This window comes from Bombina bombina, chromosome 6, assembly GCF_027579735.1.
Source record: "Bombina bombina isolate aBomBom1 chromosome 6, aBomBom1.pri, whole genome shotgun sequence".
NCBI lineage: Eukaryota > Metazoa > Chordata > Amphibia > Anura > Bombinatoridae > Bombina > Bombina bombina.
Window position 1 is genome coordinate 619,678,056 of NC_069504.1, and position 15,570 is coordinate 619,693,625.

Consider the following 15,570-nt stretch of genomic DNA (forward strand, 5'->3'; position numbering starts at 1 on the left):
CTACGACCGATAACAGAGAACCTATGAAATAGATCCCCTAGAGGAAGATCATTGTATTCAAATAGGCAATACTCTCTTCACATCCCTCTGACATTCACTGCACTCTGAGAGGAAAACCGGGCTTCAGCCTGCTGCGAAGCGCATATCAACATAGAATCTAGCACAAACTTACTTCACCACCTCCATGGGAGGCAAAGTTTGTAAAACTAAATTGTGGGTATGGTGAGGGGTGTATTTATAGGCATTTTAAGGTTTGGAAAACTTTGCCCCTCCTGGTAGGAATGTATATCCCATACGTCACTAGCTCATGGACTCTTGCTAATTACATGAAAGAAATCCTTATAAACTTGTTTAGAATTTTCAGATCCAAAAATGGTCTGAAAGTGCCTTCTTTCTTTGGAAAAATAAAGAGATTTGAATAAAATCTCATCCCCTATTCCTGCAAATAAACTGGAACAATTACTGGAACAATTACTCCCATATCTGAGACAGATTGAACAAAAATCTTAAGCTTTTACAGGACATTGGACAGAAAAAAAAAACCTTCCTCTGGGAGGCCTTGTTCTGAAACTAATTTGATACCCCTGAAAAATAATATTCTGAACCCAGGGATCTGGAACAGACTAAACCAAAGCCTCCTGAAAGAAGTTTAATCTAACCCTACCAGGACTAATGGGTCGGGGGCCGCACCTCCATGTGGTTTTGGAGGCGGCAACAGACTTCTTACTCTGTTTGGACTTATTCCAATTAGCGTTAGGTCTCCAGACTGAACTAGAGGAACCTTGCTTTTGAACAGAGATGTCAGTTTTAGGATGTTTATTTTGACGAAAGAAACAAACAATTAGGAGCTTTTGATTTTTCTTTAGACTTCCTGTCTTGAGGAAGAAAAGTTCCTTTACCCCCAGTAATAGTAGAAATAATTGAATCTAATTTAGACCCAAATAACTTATTTCCTTGAAAGGAAAGAAACAATCTCGATTTTGCCACCATATCAGCATTCCAGGATTTAAACCACAGGGCCCTCCTGGTAAGAATAGCTAAAGGAATGCGATAATATAAACCAGTATGTAGAAAGCCCCTTCTAAGGAAGGATTCTAACTTCCAATCTAAGGGGTCCTTAAAAGAAGTATGGTCCTGACTACATCCGAATTGTGTAGTAGCCATTCCAAAGAGTTATAAGGATCTGGGCACAGTGAAGAACAACATCTTCCTGATTAATATTTTCCGTAGACACTACCTTCAAAAGAAAATCATATGACTGCTTTATCTTGATGAAAAACCAAGAAGGGGTGATCAGAAAGCAGAGCTGATAATTCTGAAACTCTTCTAGAGGAAGAAATGGCTAGAAGAAAGAGAACCTTCCATGACAATAACTTTATGTACTTTATGAGTATGCATAGGTTAAAAGGTAAATCTTCTGCATGACAGGCGGAATATGAGAAGCCTGTTTTTGAGAACTTGGCATTCAATCTCCATGCCGTCAAATTCAGAGATTTGAGATCCAAATGAAACAAGAGTAGTTGAGAAAGCACATCTTTCCTGTTTGATTCTGGCAATGACTCTTGTTAGAAGAATAAAATAGGCCAGCTGTAAGTTCCAAGGACAGGCTAGAGCATCAATCATGTGAGCTCTTGGATCTCTTGACCTGGAGCAATAAACCAGAAGTTTGTGGTTCAATTTGGACGCCAATAGATCTAATTCTGATAGATTTAATTCTGAAAGACTCCACCTCAGAACTAATTGATTGAACACATCCTGATGAAGAGACCATTCTTCTGGATGGACAGACTGATGACTTAGGTAATTTTCTTCCCAATTGTTCACTCATGGGATGTAAATGGTTGAAAGGATGGAGTGTTTTCCTTTGCCCAAGACAGAATGTGAGATACCTTTGAGACCCTCTCTGATGATTGATGTAAGCCATGGCAGTGACGTCTGACTGGAACCAAATTAATTTTTTCTGTTTAAAAAGGGGTTAAGACTGAATGGCCCGAAGAATTGCACAAAGTTCTAGGATGTTGATAGGTAACCTTGCCTCCTGAGGAAACCATACTCCTTGCGACTTCTGGGACTACAAAACAGAGCTCCAACCCAATCAGACTTGCATCCATAAGAGAGAGAGTTTGATTGAAGAACTGAGCTCTAACTGCTGTTCCAGTTGGAAACAACCCTTTGACCACGGTTGAAGCATGGACTATTGGAGAGGACGAAGATGAAAGCAAGCAAAAGGTACTGCATCTGACGCTGCCACTATAAGACCAACTACTTCCATATATTGCGCTACAGAGGAAGAATAAGTCATCTGTAGGGAATGACAGGCAGTCTCTGATATTTGGTTCTGAGAGAATCTGTGAGAATCAAGCGCATTTGAAGAAAGGTTTTTTTTATCACTCCCAGAAAAACTACCCTTGTGACTGATGAGGAACTTTTGGGGACATTTATTTTCCATCCATGTTCCTGAAGAAAAACATAATTTATACTTACCTTATAAATTAATTTATTTTATGGTGGCGAGAGTACATGATCCATTACTCATGGAAATTACATTCCTACCACTAGGAGGAGGCAAAGTCCTATAACCCCCCCCCCCCCCCCCCCAAATACCTTAGTCTAACATATAGCCAAGTAATGAGGTTAAAAAGGAATAAGAGCCAAAAATGAGCAGGAAAAAAAGATGTGCTAAAAACAAATCAAACCCAAGAAAAGGGTGGGGGGCTTGTGGACTCTCGTCACCACAAAATAAATAAATGTATCAGGTAAGTATAAATTATGTTTTCTTTCATATAGGTGGTAAGAGTCTACAATCCACCTCATGGAAACTAAATACCCAAGCTGCGGAAGTCCACAAGTAACCATAAAGGGAGGGATTAAAAAAAAAAACTTTTTCACACAACCCAAAAGAAGAAACTCTAACAATAAACTCAAAAAACAGGCATAATCAGTAAACTGAAACAACTGCCCTAAGGACCTTGCTACCAAAGGCTGCTTAAGAAGAATCAAAAATGGTAAATTTGAGCAAAGGTATGCAAAGAAGACCAAGTGGCTGCCTTGCAAATTTGATCAACTAAAGCCTCATTCTTGAAAACTCTAGAAGTGGCAACTGACCTAGTAAAATGAGCCATAACCCGCTGTGGTGGAGGCTGACCCACTTCCAAATAAGCCTTGTGAATCAAAAGTTTCAATAAAACATAAATTATGCTTACCTGATAATTTAATTTTCTTCCATGGGAAAGAGTCCACAGCCGCATTCGTTACTTTTGGGAAATAAGAACCTGGCCACCAGGAGGAGGCAAAGACACCCCAGCCAAAAGCTTAAATACTCTTCCCACTTCCCTCATCCCCCAGTCATTCTGCCGAGGAATAAAGAACAGTAGAAGAAATATCAGGGTGAAAAAGTGCCAGAAGAACACAACTAAGATGCCCCACATAAAAAAAAAATGGGCGGGGGGCAGTGGTCCCACAGAAGAAAATGAAATAATCAGGTAAGCATAATTTATGTTTTCTTCCTAACGGGAAAGAGTCCACAGCCGCATTCATTACTTTTCGGAAAACCATACCCAAGCTAAAGAGGACACAATGCAAAAACGGGAGGGTACAATAGGAAGCCCATTCTGAGAGCACCAAGCCTGAAACCACTACCCAAAAAAAAAAACTGCTTCGTCCGAAGCCGAGAAAACTTTAAAAAGGAAAGGCCCCAAGGACACTGACCAGCAGATAGTCCAGAAACCTAGCTAGAGACCGCAAAAATTGGACTCAACTGAGCCAACAGTCCTCCAGGAAACACCGTCGCCCAACAGTCGGTCCCTCACCGCTCACCCCTCACTAAAGAGGGGAACAGCAGCTTAAACTCACCAAGGGATAAGGCAAGGAAGAACCAAGGGGAAACCGAAAGGTCACCACAAAATCCATAAAAGGAAAACCTCCAATAATGAGCCCAGCTCACAAAGATCCAAATGGATCCTGATAGACAAGGGGAGGCTACGCCCAGACCAAGCAGAAACCAGAGGTTTAGGACCGGGCATCTAAGCAGAGACACCCTTCTCTTAACATTGTGCAAAGCACCGAAAGACAACTGAAGACTGAGTCCTCACATCGTCAGGACTAAGAATACTAAAGTATTCAGACAAAAAAGAATATGTAACAGACCCTGAGTCAAGAACACGCAGCCATCATCAGGACGGCACAGAAGAATACTTGCTGAGAAGTAAAAAGCGGCCAGCAAGAGAACAGATTGCAAAAGAAAACTCCCAGACAGAGGGCACACTCTAGGCAATCTAAGCCGCCAGATCTACACACAGGGCTCCAAAAGGGGAAGCACATAACCTCAACGAGGCCCACTGCACCCCCAAGAGAGAAAGGTTACACCCAGAACCCGAAGGTGTATGGTAACCCTGGACCTTCTGCTTGCAAGCCCAGGGAGCTAGCTACTATGTCAACCTGACTCCTTAGAAACAGACGACAAGGCCGTAGACCCAAAGGACACTAACAAAAGGCCCACAATAGTCTCGACACGGAGCCAGCAAGACTCCTGTCTCTGAAAGGTTAACTCTCAGTTCCAACCTCCTGAATTCAAGAGTATCCCTAGAAAAAGGACCACACCTCCATAAGAAAGAGAATAAGTCCACCATCCTAATGAAAGGGATGGGGCCAAAAAGGCAGAGCACCTGCCCACAAGACATAAAGCCACAGGCTAAAGGAGAGATCAATCTCCAACGCAGATGAACTTGGAAGTAATCCCCCTAAGGAAATTAGTTTGCTAACACACATCCAATGTGCAATAGCTGCAGCAGAGACACTGCAACCCCATACACCTGCAGAGCAGTGAATCCATAAGGTTACCACAGCAAGCTGATTAAGGGAAACCGACCATAAAGGCGTAAGTCCAGCCCAATGAGCATCAGCACACAGACAACCTGGCCAATTAATCCAAGTAAAAGGACATAGCCCAAGTTTCCAGGAACTGGGGAACCCCGAACAAGCCCTAGAGCCAAAAAACTCCACAAAGGAAACCACTGAGCGAAGCCTCAGCAACCGGAAGCACCAGGGAGAAAACAGATCTGAGTCCCCAATTGTTTAAACAAACAATATCTGAGAACTTAACACCCCGTCTGATATAAAAAAAAAACAGACCACAGAGAGATATCCATGCAATATCTAGATCAACCCAAATAACGAGATAACCCGCAAGTCCCGAATCCAAGGAAGAGACCACCCCCTGCCAAAGTCCAATTGCTCCAAAGGAGCTAAGGCATTAAGTCGTACAATAACACTAGAGCCCAAAAGGTCGCATAAAAAACAGCAAGACACAGTCAATGTGCAATAGCTGCAGCTGGTCACATTCTGCAACCCACCCGCTGCAAGGCAGCTGAACTACCCAATAAACTACTAGCTGCTGAGAACTAAGTCCAGAAGGACAATTCCAAGGGCCTCAAAAGAAAAAAGGCCAAACTGCCCAACTCGGTGGCAAGAGGGTGCAAGCCCACCAACTCTCCACTATATGGGAAGGAGCACTAGGGTCTGACAACCCCAGACACAAGAGAGAGACGCAGCAGAACTTCACTGACCCAGTCATCCAAATTGAAGGCTAAAAGGACTGAGACAATCCTTTCTGCCTCACGGACCCACTGGTCCACTAGAATGCTTAGTTGAACACAGAGGATAACATCAGCACTCGGTACCTCTACCAGACCATCCAAGCAAAGTGGTGCCACGTGTTCTAACAGCTACCAGACAGAACTGAACCCAAACAGGACCAGCCTGCAATCCGGGTCCTAACCGCCAAGCCGCATAAATCCTCCCTCAGAGGGGAAGAAGGAAAACAGACAGGACATCCTATCGGATGAAAATAAAATACAAGGCAACCTGTAGGTTAACCCAAAAGAAACAGGCCTACCGCAGGACCAGCCAAACGGAGCCCTGATCTTCCACAAAAAAAATGGAAAAAGATCTAAATACATGGACAATCAGAAGATTACATCATCCCCACATGTCTAATGAGGTGCGCAATTCGAAGAGCAGACTGAGTATTATTGTATCCGATTAGGATAAAGTCGTTCAATAACTGAAAAAACATGTCTGAGTAACACGTGAAGGCGCGCAATTCTGTAACGGAAAGCGCAACACTCAGGGACAGTCGGACCCGCAGGGAACTGTACAGTCCGAGGTGGAATACCCGGGACAACAGGGGAAGGGAAGGGAAGGCACCACCCTCTCCTCAAATTCAATTCAATTTAGGAAATAAAGGTTGATCAGGCAATATGACCCCTGGAACCCCTGAATTCGCCAAAAACTTCCTTTAGAAGAAGCGCAAATTCCTAAAACTAAAGTCTGGTCCCTCCGCAGCTGGAGGTTAAGAGGCAGCAGACTCCGACCCAGAAAGTTCATACTCTGAAGTCTCAGAAAGAACTTCATCCTCTGATAACCCTATCCGTTAAAACCATGTAAAAACCAATGTATTTGATGTACTCTGGGAAGGAGTGCAATATGTAACCCTTCACTTGCGCTTAGCATTAAAGCATTAAAGCCGCAGACACCGCTGTTTGAACTGCGCAGTAACGTCTGGAGAAAAACAAAAAAGGCCCCCTCCAGATGGAGGATTTGCAATGCTACGGGAAAACTGCATGTGTATAGAGATAACAATGTGGGGTATGCACCTCACTGGACGACAATTCCTCAGAGGTGGACGGCTCCATGGTATCAAACATGTTTGATATTATCACATTATCAAGGCATATGGAACATAATTGAGAGGGGGAACTAGGGCCTCCTCACTATATAAACAGAAATTACTCTTTAGGAATAGAGGGAGTGCCCTCTAAAGTAACAGAATTCTCCATCGCTAGTGCAATAACCGGAGAACTAGAGAAATAAAACATCTTCTTTTATTAAAAAAACAGGACCCTTATACCCCAATGGCTGGGGCACTCACCACCTCCTATGACCCAGAGAGTCCGGTCAGGAAAGAGGGAATGAATCACATAGTGCACAATGCAGGACTGTCCCTGCTATGAGAGAAAGCGCGCCAAGCTGCATAGCTCTCAAAGTGAAAGTGAAACCTGTATATTCCATAACAGCCTATGAGCCTAACATCTCACACATAAAGTAGCATAAAATCAAATAAACATATAAGATTATTATTCCCCCCTGTTCAATAATCCCCATAAGGAGAAATTAACCTTTGATTCTATAAAGATAAGAGGTGCCATACCCTGTCTTCTGTGTTAACATTATATAAAAAAATGAAAAGATCTTACCAAAATCTACGCCGTGGAACAGGAACACGGCCCTTCACGTGTGACAGGTTAGTAGCTTCGCTGCTGACATGGACTTGAGTATAAAAAGCAGACAGCTAAACTCATCAACGCCGATTGCTAAAGGAGCTGTTAATATGAGTCGGGATGGTGTCGCAAATGGAAGCTCCCCCTGCATCTCCGGACTCTAACGTTCACCCAGGCCCTCAAGTTGAGAAGCTTAATGGGCTACTTAAACTCCTGTCCCATTGCGAAGAGTAGAACCCTCCATAAGAGACAAAACAAATTCTGACACTTCTCTGCCAACCTCCTGGGACGAAAGGCAGAGAATGACTGGGGGATGAGGGAAGTGGGAGGAGTATTTAAGTCTTTGGCTGGGGTGTCTTTGCCTCCTCCTGATGGCCAGGTTCTTATTTCCAAAGAGTAATGAATGCGGCTGTGGACTCTTTCCCATTAGGAAGAAAAGAGGCTAAAGAAATAGCGTAGGCCTTCTGACCTTTCCTAAAAATTCACTGAACTTTCACTGAACGCATTCTTAGGACCTGGACACAGAGAGGGACTAAATCTCCCTACTAATATTGTGTGAGGAAACAACAAAAAAAGTAATCTGCAAAACAGCCTTATTCTGGAAGAATATCAGGTAAGGAGACTCACAAGAGAGCAGACAATACAAAACCTCTTTTAGCAGAAGAGAAGCATAAGACACTTTCCAAGAAAACAGTCTAATGTCTAATACATTATACATTAGAAGAGCCTGCAAAATCCTTTAACACTAGGTTAAAACTCCTAGAAGGAGAAATAGGCTTAATAACAGGTTTCATTCGAACCAGGAAGACTAGCAACCTACCGAGAAATAAAAGGAAAGAGCAGATATCTGTTCTGTCAGGTAATTAGCAGATAAATAGCTAAACCATCCTGTAAAGACTGAACAATTTGAGGGATTCTATAAGAATGTCAAAAAAAATAATGATCTATACATCAATGTAAGTTTTCCAAACTCTGTGATAAATTTTCCTAGAGACAAGTTTTCTGAGAAACCTTTGTCTCTGAACTAGTTCAATTTCCATGCCATGAAGCATTAGAGACTAAAGATTCGGACTGGAAAAAAAGGACCTAGAGGCAAAAAATTTGACCGCAGAGGTAGAGGTCAAGGCAAATAACTGTACATTTGAACCAGATCTTAATGCCAAATCCTGTAACACGACGATAGGGCAATCAGGATTACAAATTACTTTTCTAGTGTCATCTTAAAAATCACTCTGAAAAAAAAGAACCAGAGGAGAAAACAGATAAGCAGGTTGAAATGACCAAGGAACTACTAGAGCATCCACTACCTCTGCTTAAGGATCCCTGGACTTTGCAAAGAGAAAAATTCATGGACACTGAATTAGTTTGAAGAAACAATAGTTTTGTGTGAACTTCTATTTAACCCCTTAAGGACAAGGCCATTTTTCAATTTCTTTCCCTTAAGGACCAGGGCTATTTCTACATTTCTGTGGTGTTTGTGTTTAGCTGTAATTTTCCTCTTACTCATTTACTGTAACCACACATATTATATACCGTTTTTCTCGCCATTAAATGGACTTTCTAAAGATACCATTATTTTCATCATATCTTATAATTTACTATAAAAAAATTATAAAATATGAGGAAAATATGGAAAAAAAACACACTTTTTCTAACTTTGACCCTTAAAATCTGTTACACATCTACAACCACCAATAAACACCCATGCTAAATAGTTTCTAAATTTTGTCCTGAGTTTAGAAATACCCAATGTTTACATGTTCTTTGCTTTTTTTGCAAGTTATAGGGCAATAAGTACAAGTAGCACTTTGCTATTTCCAAACCACTTTTTTTCAAAATTAGCGCTAGTTACATTGGGACACTGATATCTTTCGGGAATCCCTGAATATCCCTTGACATGTGTATATATATATATATATATATATTTTAGAAGACATCCCAAAGTATTGATCTAGGCCCATTTTGGTATATTTCATGCCACCATTTCCCCGCTAAATGAGATCAAATAAAAAAAATTGTTCACTTTTTCACAAATTTTTTCACAAACTTTAGGTTTCTCACTGAAATTATTTGCAAATAACTTGTGCAATTATGGCATAAATGGTTGTAAACGCTTCTCTGGGATCCCCTTTGTTATGAAATAGCAGACATATATGGCGTTGCTTTTTGGTAATTAGAAGGCCGCTAAATACCGCTGCGCATCACACGTGAATTATGTCTAGCAGTGAAGGGGTTAATTAGGTAGCTTGTAGGGAGCTTGCAGGGTTAATTTTAGCTTTAATTTAGAGATCAGCCTCCCACCTGACACATCACACCCCCTGATTCCTCCCAAACCGCTCTCTTCCCTCCCCCACCCCACAATTGTCCCCACCATCTTAAAGGGACATTAAACCCAAATTTTCTCTTTCATGATTCAGATAGAGAATACAATTTTAAACAACTTTCTAATATACTTCTGTTATCTAATTTGCTTCATTCTCTTGATATTCCTTCCTGAAAAGCATATCTAGATAGGCTCAGTAGATTCTGATTGGTGGCTGCACATATTTGCCTCATGTGATTGGCTCATCCATGTGCATTGCTATTTCTTTAACAAAGGATAGCTAAATATTGAAGCAAATTAGATGATAGAAGTCAATTGGAATTTTGTTTAAAATTGTATTCTCTGTCTGAATCATAAAAGAAAAATGTTGGGTTTAATGTCCCTTTAAGTACTAGCAGAAAGTCTGTCAGCACTAAAATAAAAGGTATTTTTAAAAAAATTAGCCCCCAACCTCCCTGATCCCCCCCCCCCAAACAGCTCTCTAACCCTCCCCCTTTACCTTATTGGTAGCCATCTTGGGTACTGTCAGCTGTCTGCCAGTACCCAGTTTACTAAAAAAAAAAACTGCTTTTTTTATATTTTATTATTTTTTTCTGTAGTGTAGCTTCCCCCCAGCCAAAGAGCAACCCCCCCACCCCCTCCCAGATCCCTTAGATGTATTTTTTAAATCAATTCAAAACATTCTGTATACATATATTTTGCAATGCCATGCTCAAGTACTAAAGTATAATAAGCATATACAAATTACATTTAAATGAAGCACAATGAGAGATTAAAAAAAAAAAAAAAGATCTTACTTCTCAGGCATAATGAAGTGTAGAAGTGACCACAGTTCCTTAAGAGAGTTCTGTAAGGGTGTTCCAGTGATTAGTAGTCTGTGGTTAGACTTGAAATCTATGAGCGTTTTATAGAGCAAGGAATCATCATTTTTTAAACGATGGGCTTCATCAACTCCGAGGAAAGCCCAGTTAATACTGCTCAGGACAACCTGCAACAGGAAAAGTTTATGCTGTAAGTTCATGACAAGCAATAAAAATCAGTAATGCAAGTATATTCAACATTCCACCAACAGTGGATATAAAAAGTCTACACACCCCTGTTAAAATGTCATGTTTCTGTGATGTAAAAAAAATGAGACAAAGATAAATCATTTCAGAACTTTTTGCACCTTAAATATGACCTATAAACTGTACAACTCAATTGAAAAACAAACTGAAATCTTTTTAGGTAAAGGGAAATAAAAAATAAAATAATATGGTTGCATAAGTGTGAACACCCTTAAACTAATACTTTATTGAAGCACTTTTTGATTTTATTACAGCACTCAGTCTTTTTGGGTATGAGTTTTTCAGCATGGCACATCTTGACTTGGCAAGATTCGCCCACTCTTCTTTGCAAAAACACTCTAAATCTGTCAAAATGCGAGGGCATCTCCTGTGCAGAGACCTCCTCAGATCTTGAATTGGATTCAGGCATGGGCTCTGGCTGGGCCAATCCAATGAGCACAGTGTTATCTATATGAAACACATGAACTAACGCCCTCTAGTGGTAAAAAAACTCAAATGCAGAGGCGGCCATCAAGGGCTTAGAAATTAGCAAAAAGGTGAAAGCGCCCAAGCAACGGACTTAGCTGGTCTCCCAACCCATACACTACAGACGGCCGAAGTAAGAGCAGGCCTGGAGCTGTTTCTCCCACGCAGGAAAGGTAAATGTGGAATCAACGTGAGAGACCTGACTCGGCCAGGCATAAGAAGCCACACAGCGTTCTTACAGGTAGTCGTAAGTGGGAGTCACAGGCTCTGCAGCTAATCGTCAGAGATAAGATATAAAAGTAGATCCTAAAACTGGGACTAAAATATAACTGGGCAACGACAAATAGACAGGCCATTTATTATAAGAAATTGTTTTTGAAGTGGAAAGAACTCAGTATAAAACTAGGGGCCCAAACAGTACTATCCAGAACTCACTACGCAGCAAGAGATAAAATAATAGCTAATCGCCATTTTGACTGCATACGCAGACTTCACTGCAGCACACGCTAGGATTGGCTTGGAGAAAAGAGGCCCTACACTCTAAGTGGCTGTTCCTGTGAATTGTAACAGGTAGATTAGGGCCTGTCACATTATAATAAGCTGAAATTAGATCCATATAAATGCAGATCTCTTCAACAGCATGTGGAGGGGAGCACTTCCCTGGAGCCACAGGTCTGCATTAGCATAAGCATGGCTTGTAAAAGAGCACAGAAACCAGAAAAGGGAACAAAGCACCCATCATCTTCTGGGTCAAAAATGAACTCCTACTTTAGAGCCTTACATACATCTAATCTAGAGGATCAATCGCCATCCCAACACCATGAGGATACAAGGGAGTCTCAAAGGGTTGAGTCAGAGGCCCCAATCACAAGATCAGATCTAAAGTATTTGCCAACTAGAGTAAACTTTACACAATTCTTTCAGCAAGTGAGTCAAATAATTAAGAAGAGCCTCTCAGAGGTGAAAAAAGATGTAGATGAATTAGGAGGCAGAGTTGCTTATTTAGAGGAACAAGCTGAATCACAAACATCCAATTTGGATTTACTCAAATTAACGCTCAGGAATCAGAAATAGCTTTCCTACACACTAAAATAGAAGACCTCGATAATAGAGGTAGACAACAAAATCTACGTATTAGGGGTATCCCCAAAAAAAAAAAAGCGGACAGCCTCAACCCATATCTTCAAAGTTTATTCAGTAAATTATTGAGCAATTCTCAATTACCTGACCTACCACTCGACAGAGCTCACAGAGCCCTTAGACCACCTCCGAGGGGTAGTGAACCACCATGAGATGTAATCATGAGATTCCATAGATTTGCTGACAAGGAAAGGATCCTGACGGCCGCAAAAAAGCAACAAGCATTTAAAATGGGAGATGATCAAAATAGCATACAGGCGGGTATTCCCCTTCCGTTTGAAGGTGATGAAAAACAATAAAATTTGTACCTATCGCACATTGGAAGATCAGGGGGCTCATTAATAGAGCTCCGATGAAGACCACTGCTCCATAACCTGTCCGCCAGCTCTGAGCAGGTGGACAGACATCGCTGCAATTCAACCCGATCGAGTACGATTGGGTTGATTGACACCCCCCTGGCGGCGTTGCCCCAGCAGCTCAAAAGAACTGCTGGTGCAATGCTGAATACGGAGAGCGTATTGCTCTCCGCATTCAGCGAGGTCTAGCGAGCCTGATTGGAACAGCCAATAGGATTGAACTTCAATTCTATTGGCTGATTGCATCAGCCAATAGGATTTTTCCTACCTTAATTCCGATTGGTTGATAGAATCCTATCAGCCAATTGGAATTCAAGGGACGCCATCTTGGATGACGTCATTTAAAGGAACTTTCATTCGTCGGGAGTAGTCGGAAGAAGAGGATGCTCCACGTCGGTTGACTTCAAGATGGACCCGCTCCGCTCTGGATGGATGAAGATGCCGCCTGGATGAAGACTTCTGCCCGTCTGGAGGTCCTCTTCTGCCCAGATAGGATGAAGACTTCTGCCCGTCTGGAGGACCACTTGTGTCCGGCTGGGTGAAGACGTCTCAAGGTAGTGTGATCTTCAAGGGGTTAGTGTTATGTTTTATTAAGGGGGTATTGGGTGGGTATTAGAGTAAGGTTTGGTGTGTGGGTGGTGGGTTTTAATGTTGGGGGGGTATTGTATTTTTTTTTACAGGTAAAAGAGCCGATTACTTTGGGGCAATGCCCCGCAAAAAGCCCTTTTAAGGGCTATTTGTAATTTAGTATAGGGTATGGATTTTTATTATTTTGGGGGGGTTTATTTTATTAGGGGGATTAGATTAGGTGTAATTAGTTTAAAAAACTTGTAATTTTTTTTTTATTTTCTGTAATTTGGTGTTTGTTTTTTTCGTACTTAAGTTTATTTAATTTAATTGTAATTGTAGTTAATTTAGGGAATTAATTTAATTATAGTGTAGTGTTCGGTGTAATTGTAACTTAGGTTAGGTTTTATTTTACAGGTAAATTTGTACTTATTTTAACTAGGAAGTTATTAAATAGTTAATAACTATTTAATAACTATTCTACCTAGTTAAAATAAATACAAAGTTGCCTGTATAATAAAAATAAACCCTAAGATGGCTACAATGTAACTATTAGTTATATTGTAGCTAGCTTAGGGTTTATTTTATAGTTTTAAATAGGAATAATTTATTTAATTGTAGTTATTTTATTTATATAAATTATATTTAAGTTAGGGGGCTGTTAGGGTTAGACTTAGTTAATACATTTAATATAGTGGCGGGCGGCAGATTAGGGGTTAATAAATGTAGGTAGGTAGGTAGGTGTCGGCGATGTTAGGGACGGCAGATTAGGGGTTAATAATACTTAACTAGTGTTTGCAAGGCGGGAGTGCAGCGGTTAAGGGGTTAATATATTTATTGAAGTGGCGGCGATGTCCGGTCGGCAGATTAGGGGTTAAACATTTTATTGAAGTGTTTGATGTGGGGGGGGGGGCGCCTCGGTTTAGGGGTTAATAGGTGGTTTATGGGTGTTAGTGTACTTTTTAGCACTTTAGTTACAGGGACACTGAACCCAAATTTTTTCTTTTGTGATTCAGATAGAGCATGACATTTTAAGCAACTTTCTAATTTACTCCTACAATCAAATTTTCTTCATTCTCTTTGTATCTTTATTTGAGATGCAAGAATTTAAGTTTAGATGCCGGCCCATTTTTGGTGAACAACCTGGGTTGTTCTTGCCAATTGGTGGATAAATTAATCCACCAATAAAAAAGTGCTGTCCAGAGATCTTAACCCAAAAAAAAAGCTTAGATGACTTCTTTTTGAAATAAAGATAGCCAGAGAATGAAGAAAAATTGATAATAGGAGTAAATAAGAAAGTTGCTTAAAATTTCATGCTCTATCTGAATCACAAAAGAAAAAATTTGGGTTCAGTGTCCCTTTAAGAGTTTTATGTTACGGCGTTAGCCCATAAAACTCTTAACTACTGACTTTCAAATGCGGTAGGAGTCTTGACAGGAGAGGGTGTACCGCTCACTTTTTCCAACAATCGTAATACCGGCGTTAGGAAAATCCCATTGAAAAGATAGGATACGCAATTGACATAAGGGGATTTGCGGTATGTTAAAATTGCGGAAAAAAAGTGAGCGGTACACCTGTACCTGTCAGACTCGTAATACCAGCGGGCGTTAAAAAGCAGCATTGGGACCCCTCAACACTGCTTTTTAAGGCTAACGCAAGACTCGTAATCTAGGCGTTAAGTTGTTAATATTGCTGTGGTATGTAAGAACAGTAAACCAGAAGTGACGTCTTACTTTTGACGTCACTTCCGGTATCACTGTCTATGCGGTGTGTCACTTCCGGTTTCATCCTTAGTGTTCTGTAACTACCTTAATGCGGTAGAGAAATTTCCATAATTTCTAGATATTATTTATAAAAATGGTTGTAACTCACTTATGGTTAGTTACACAAACGGCTAAGATAAAATAAAATAAATTGTAATATTCATCATGTTGTGACTTATTGATTACTTCCACATCACTACCTATTTTTAATACCGCATTTCAATATCAAGAGCTTTCTAGTGATGGTAGTGGAGGATCTATACATAAATCTAAAATACTCTAATCTGCTTTGTGGATTAGAGTATTTTAGATTTATGTATAGATCCTCCACTACCATCTCTAGAAAGCTCTTGATATTGAAATGAGGTATTAAGAATAGGTAGTGATGTGGAAGTAATCAATAAGTCACAACATGATGCATATTACAATTTATTTTATTTTATCTTAGTTAGCCGTTTGTGTAACTAACCATAAGTGAGTTATAGCCAATTTTTATAAATAATATCTAGAAATTATGGAAATATCTCTACCGCATGAATATTACAATTTATTTTATCTTAGTTAGCCGTTTGTGTAACTAACCATAAGTGAGTTACAGCCATTTTAATAAAT

At 40.5% G+C, this 15,570-nt stretch overlaps 1 protein-coding gene across 4 annotated transcripts in view; it reads right to left on the reverse strand.

The window, feature by feature from the left end:
- Positions 1 to 15,570, reverse strand: part of CHD2 (chromodomain helicase DNA binding protein 2) — a 1,035,232-nt gene that overhangs the window by 517,324 nt on the left and 502,338 nt on the right. For all 4 annotated transcript variants that reach the window (XM_053717628.1, XM_053717629.1, XM_053717630.1 and 1 more), the window contains one exon: positions 10,398 to 10,588. In XM_053717628.1, the coding sequence (XP_053573603.1) occupies positions 10,398 to 10,588 (191 nt within the window). The remainder of the gene's footprint in view (positions 1 to 10,397; positions 10,589 to 15,570) is intronic.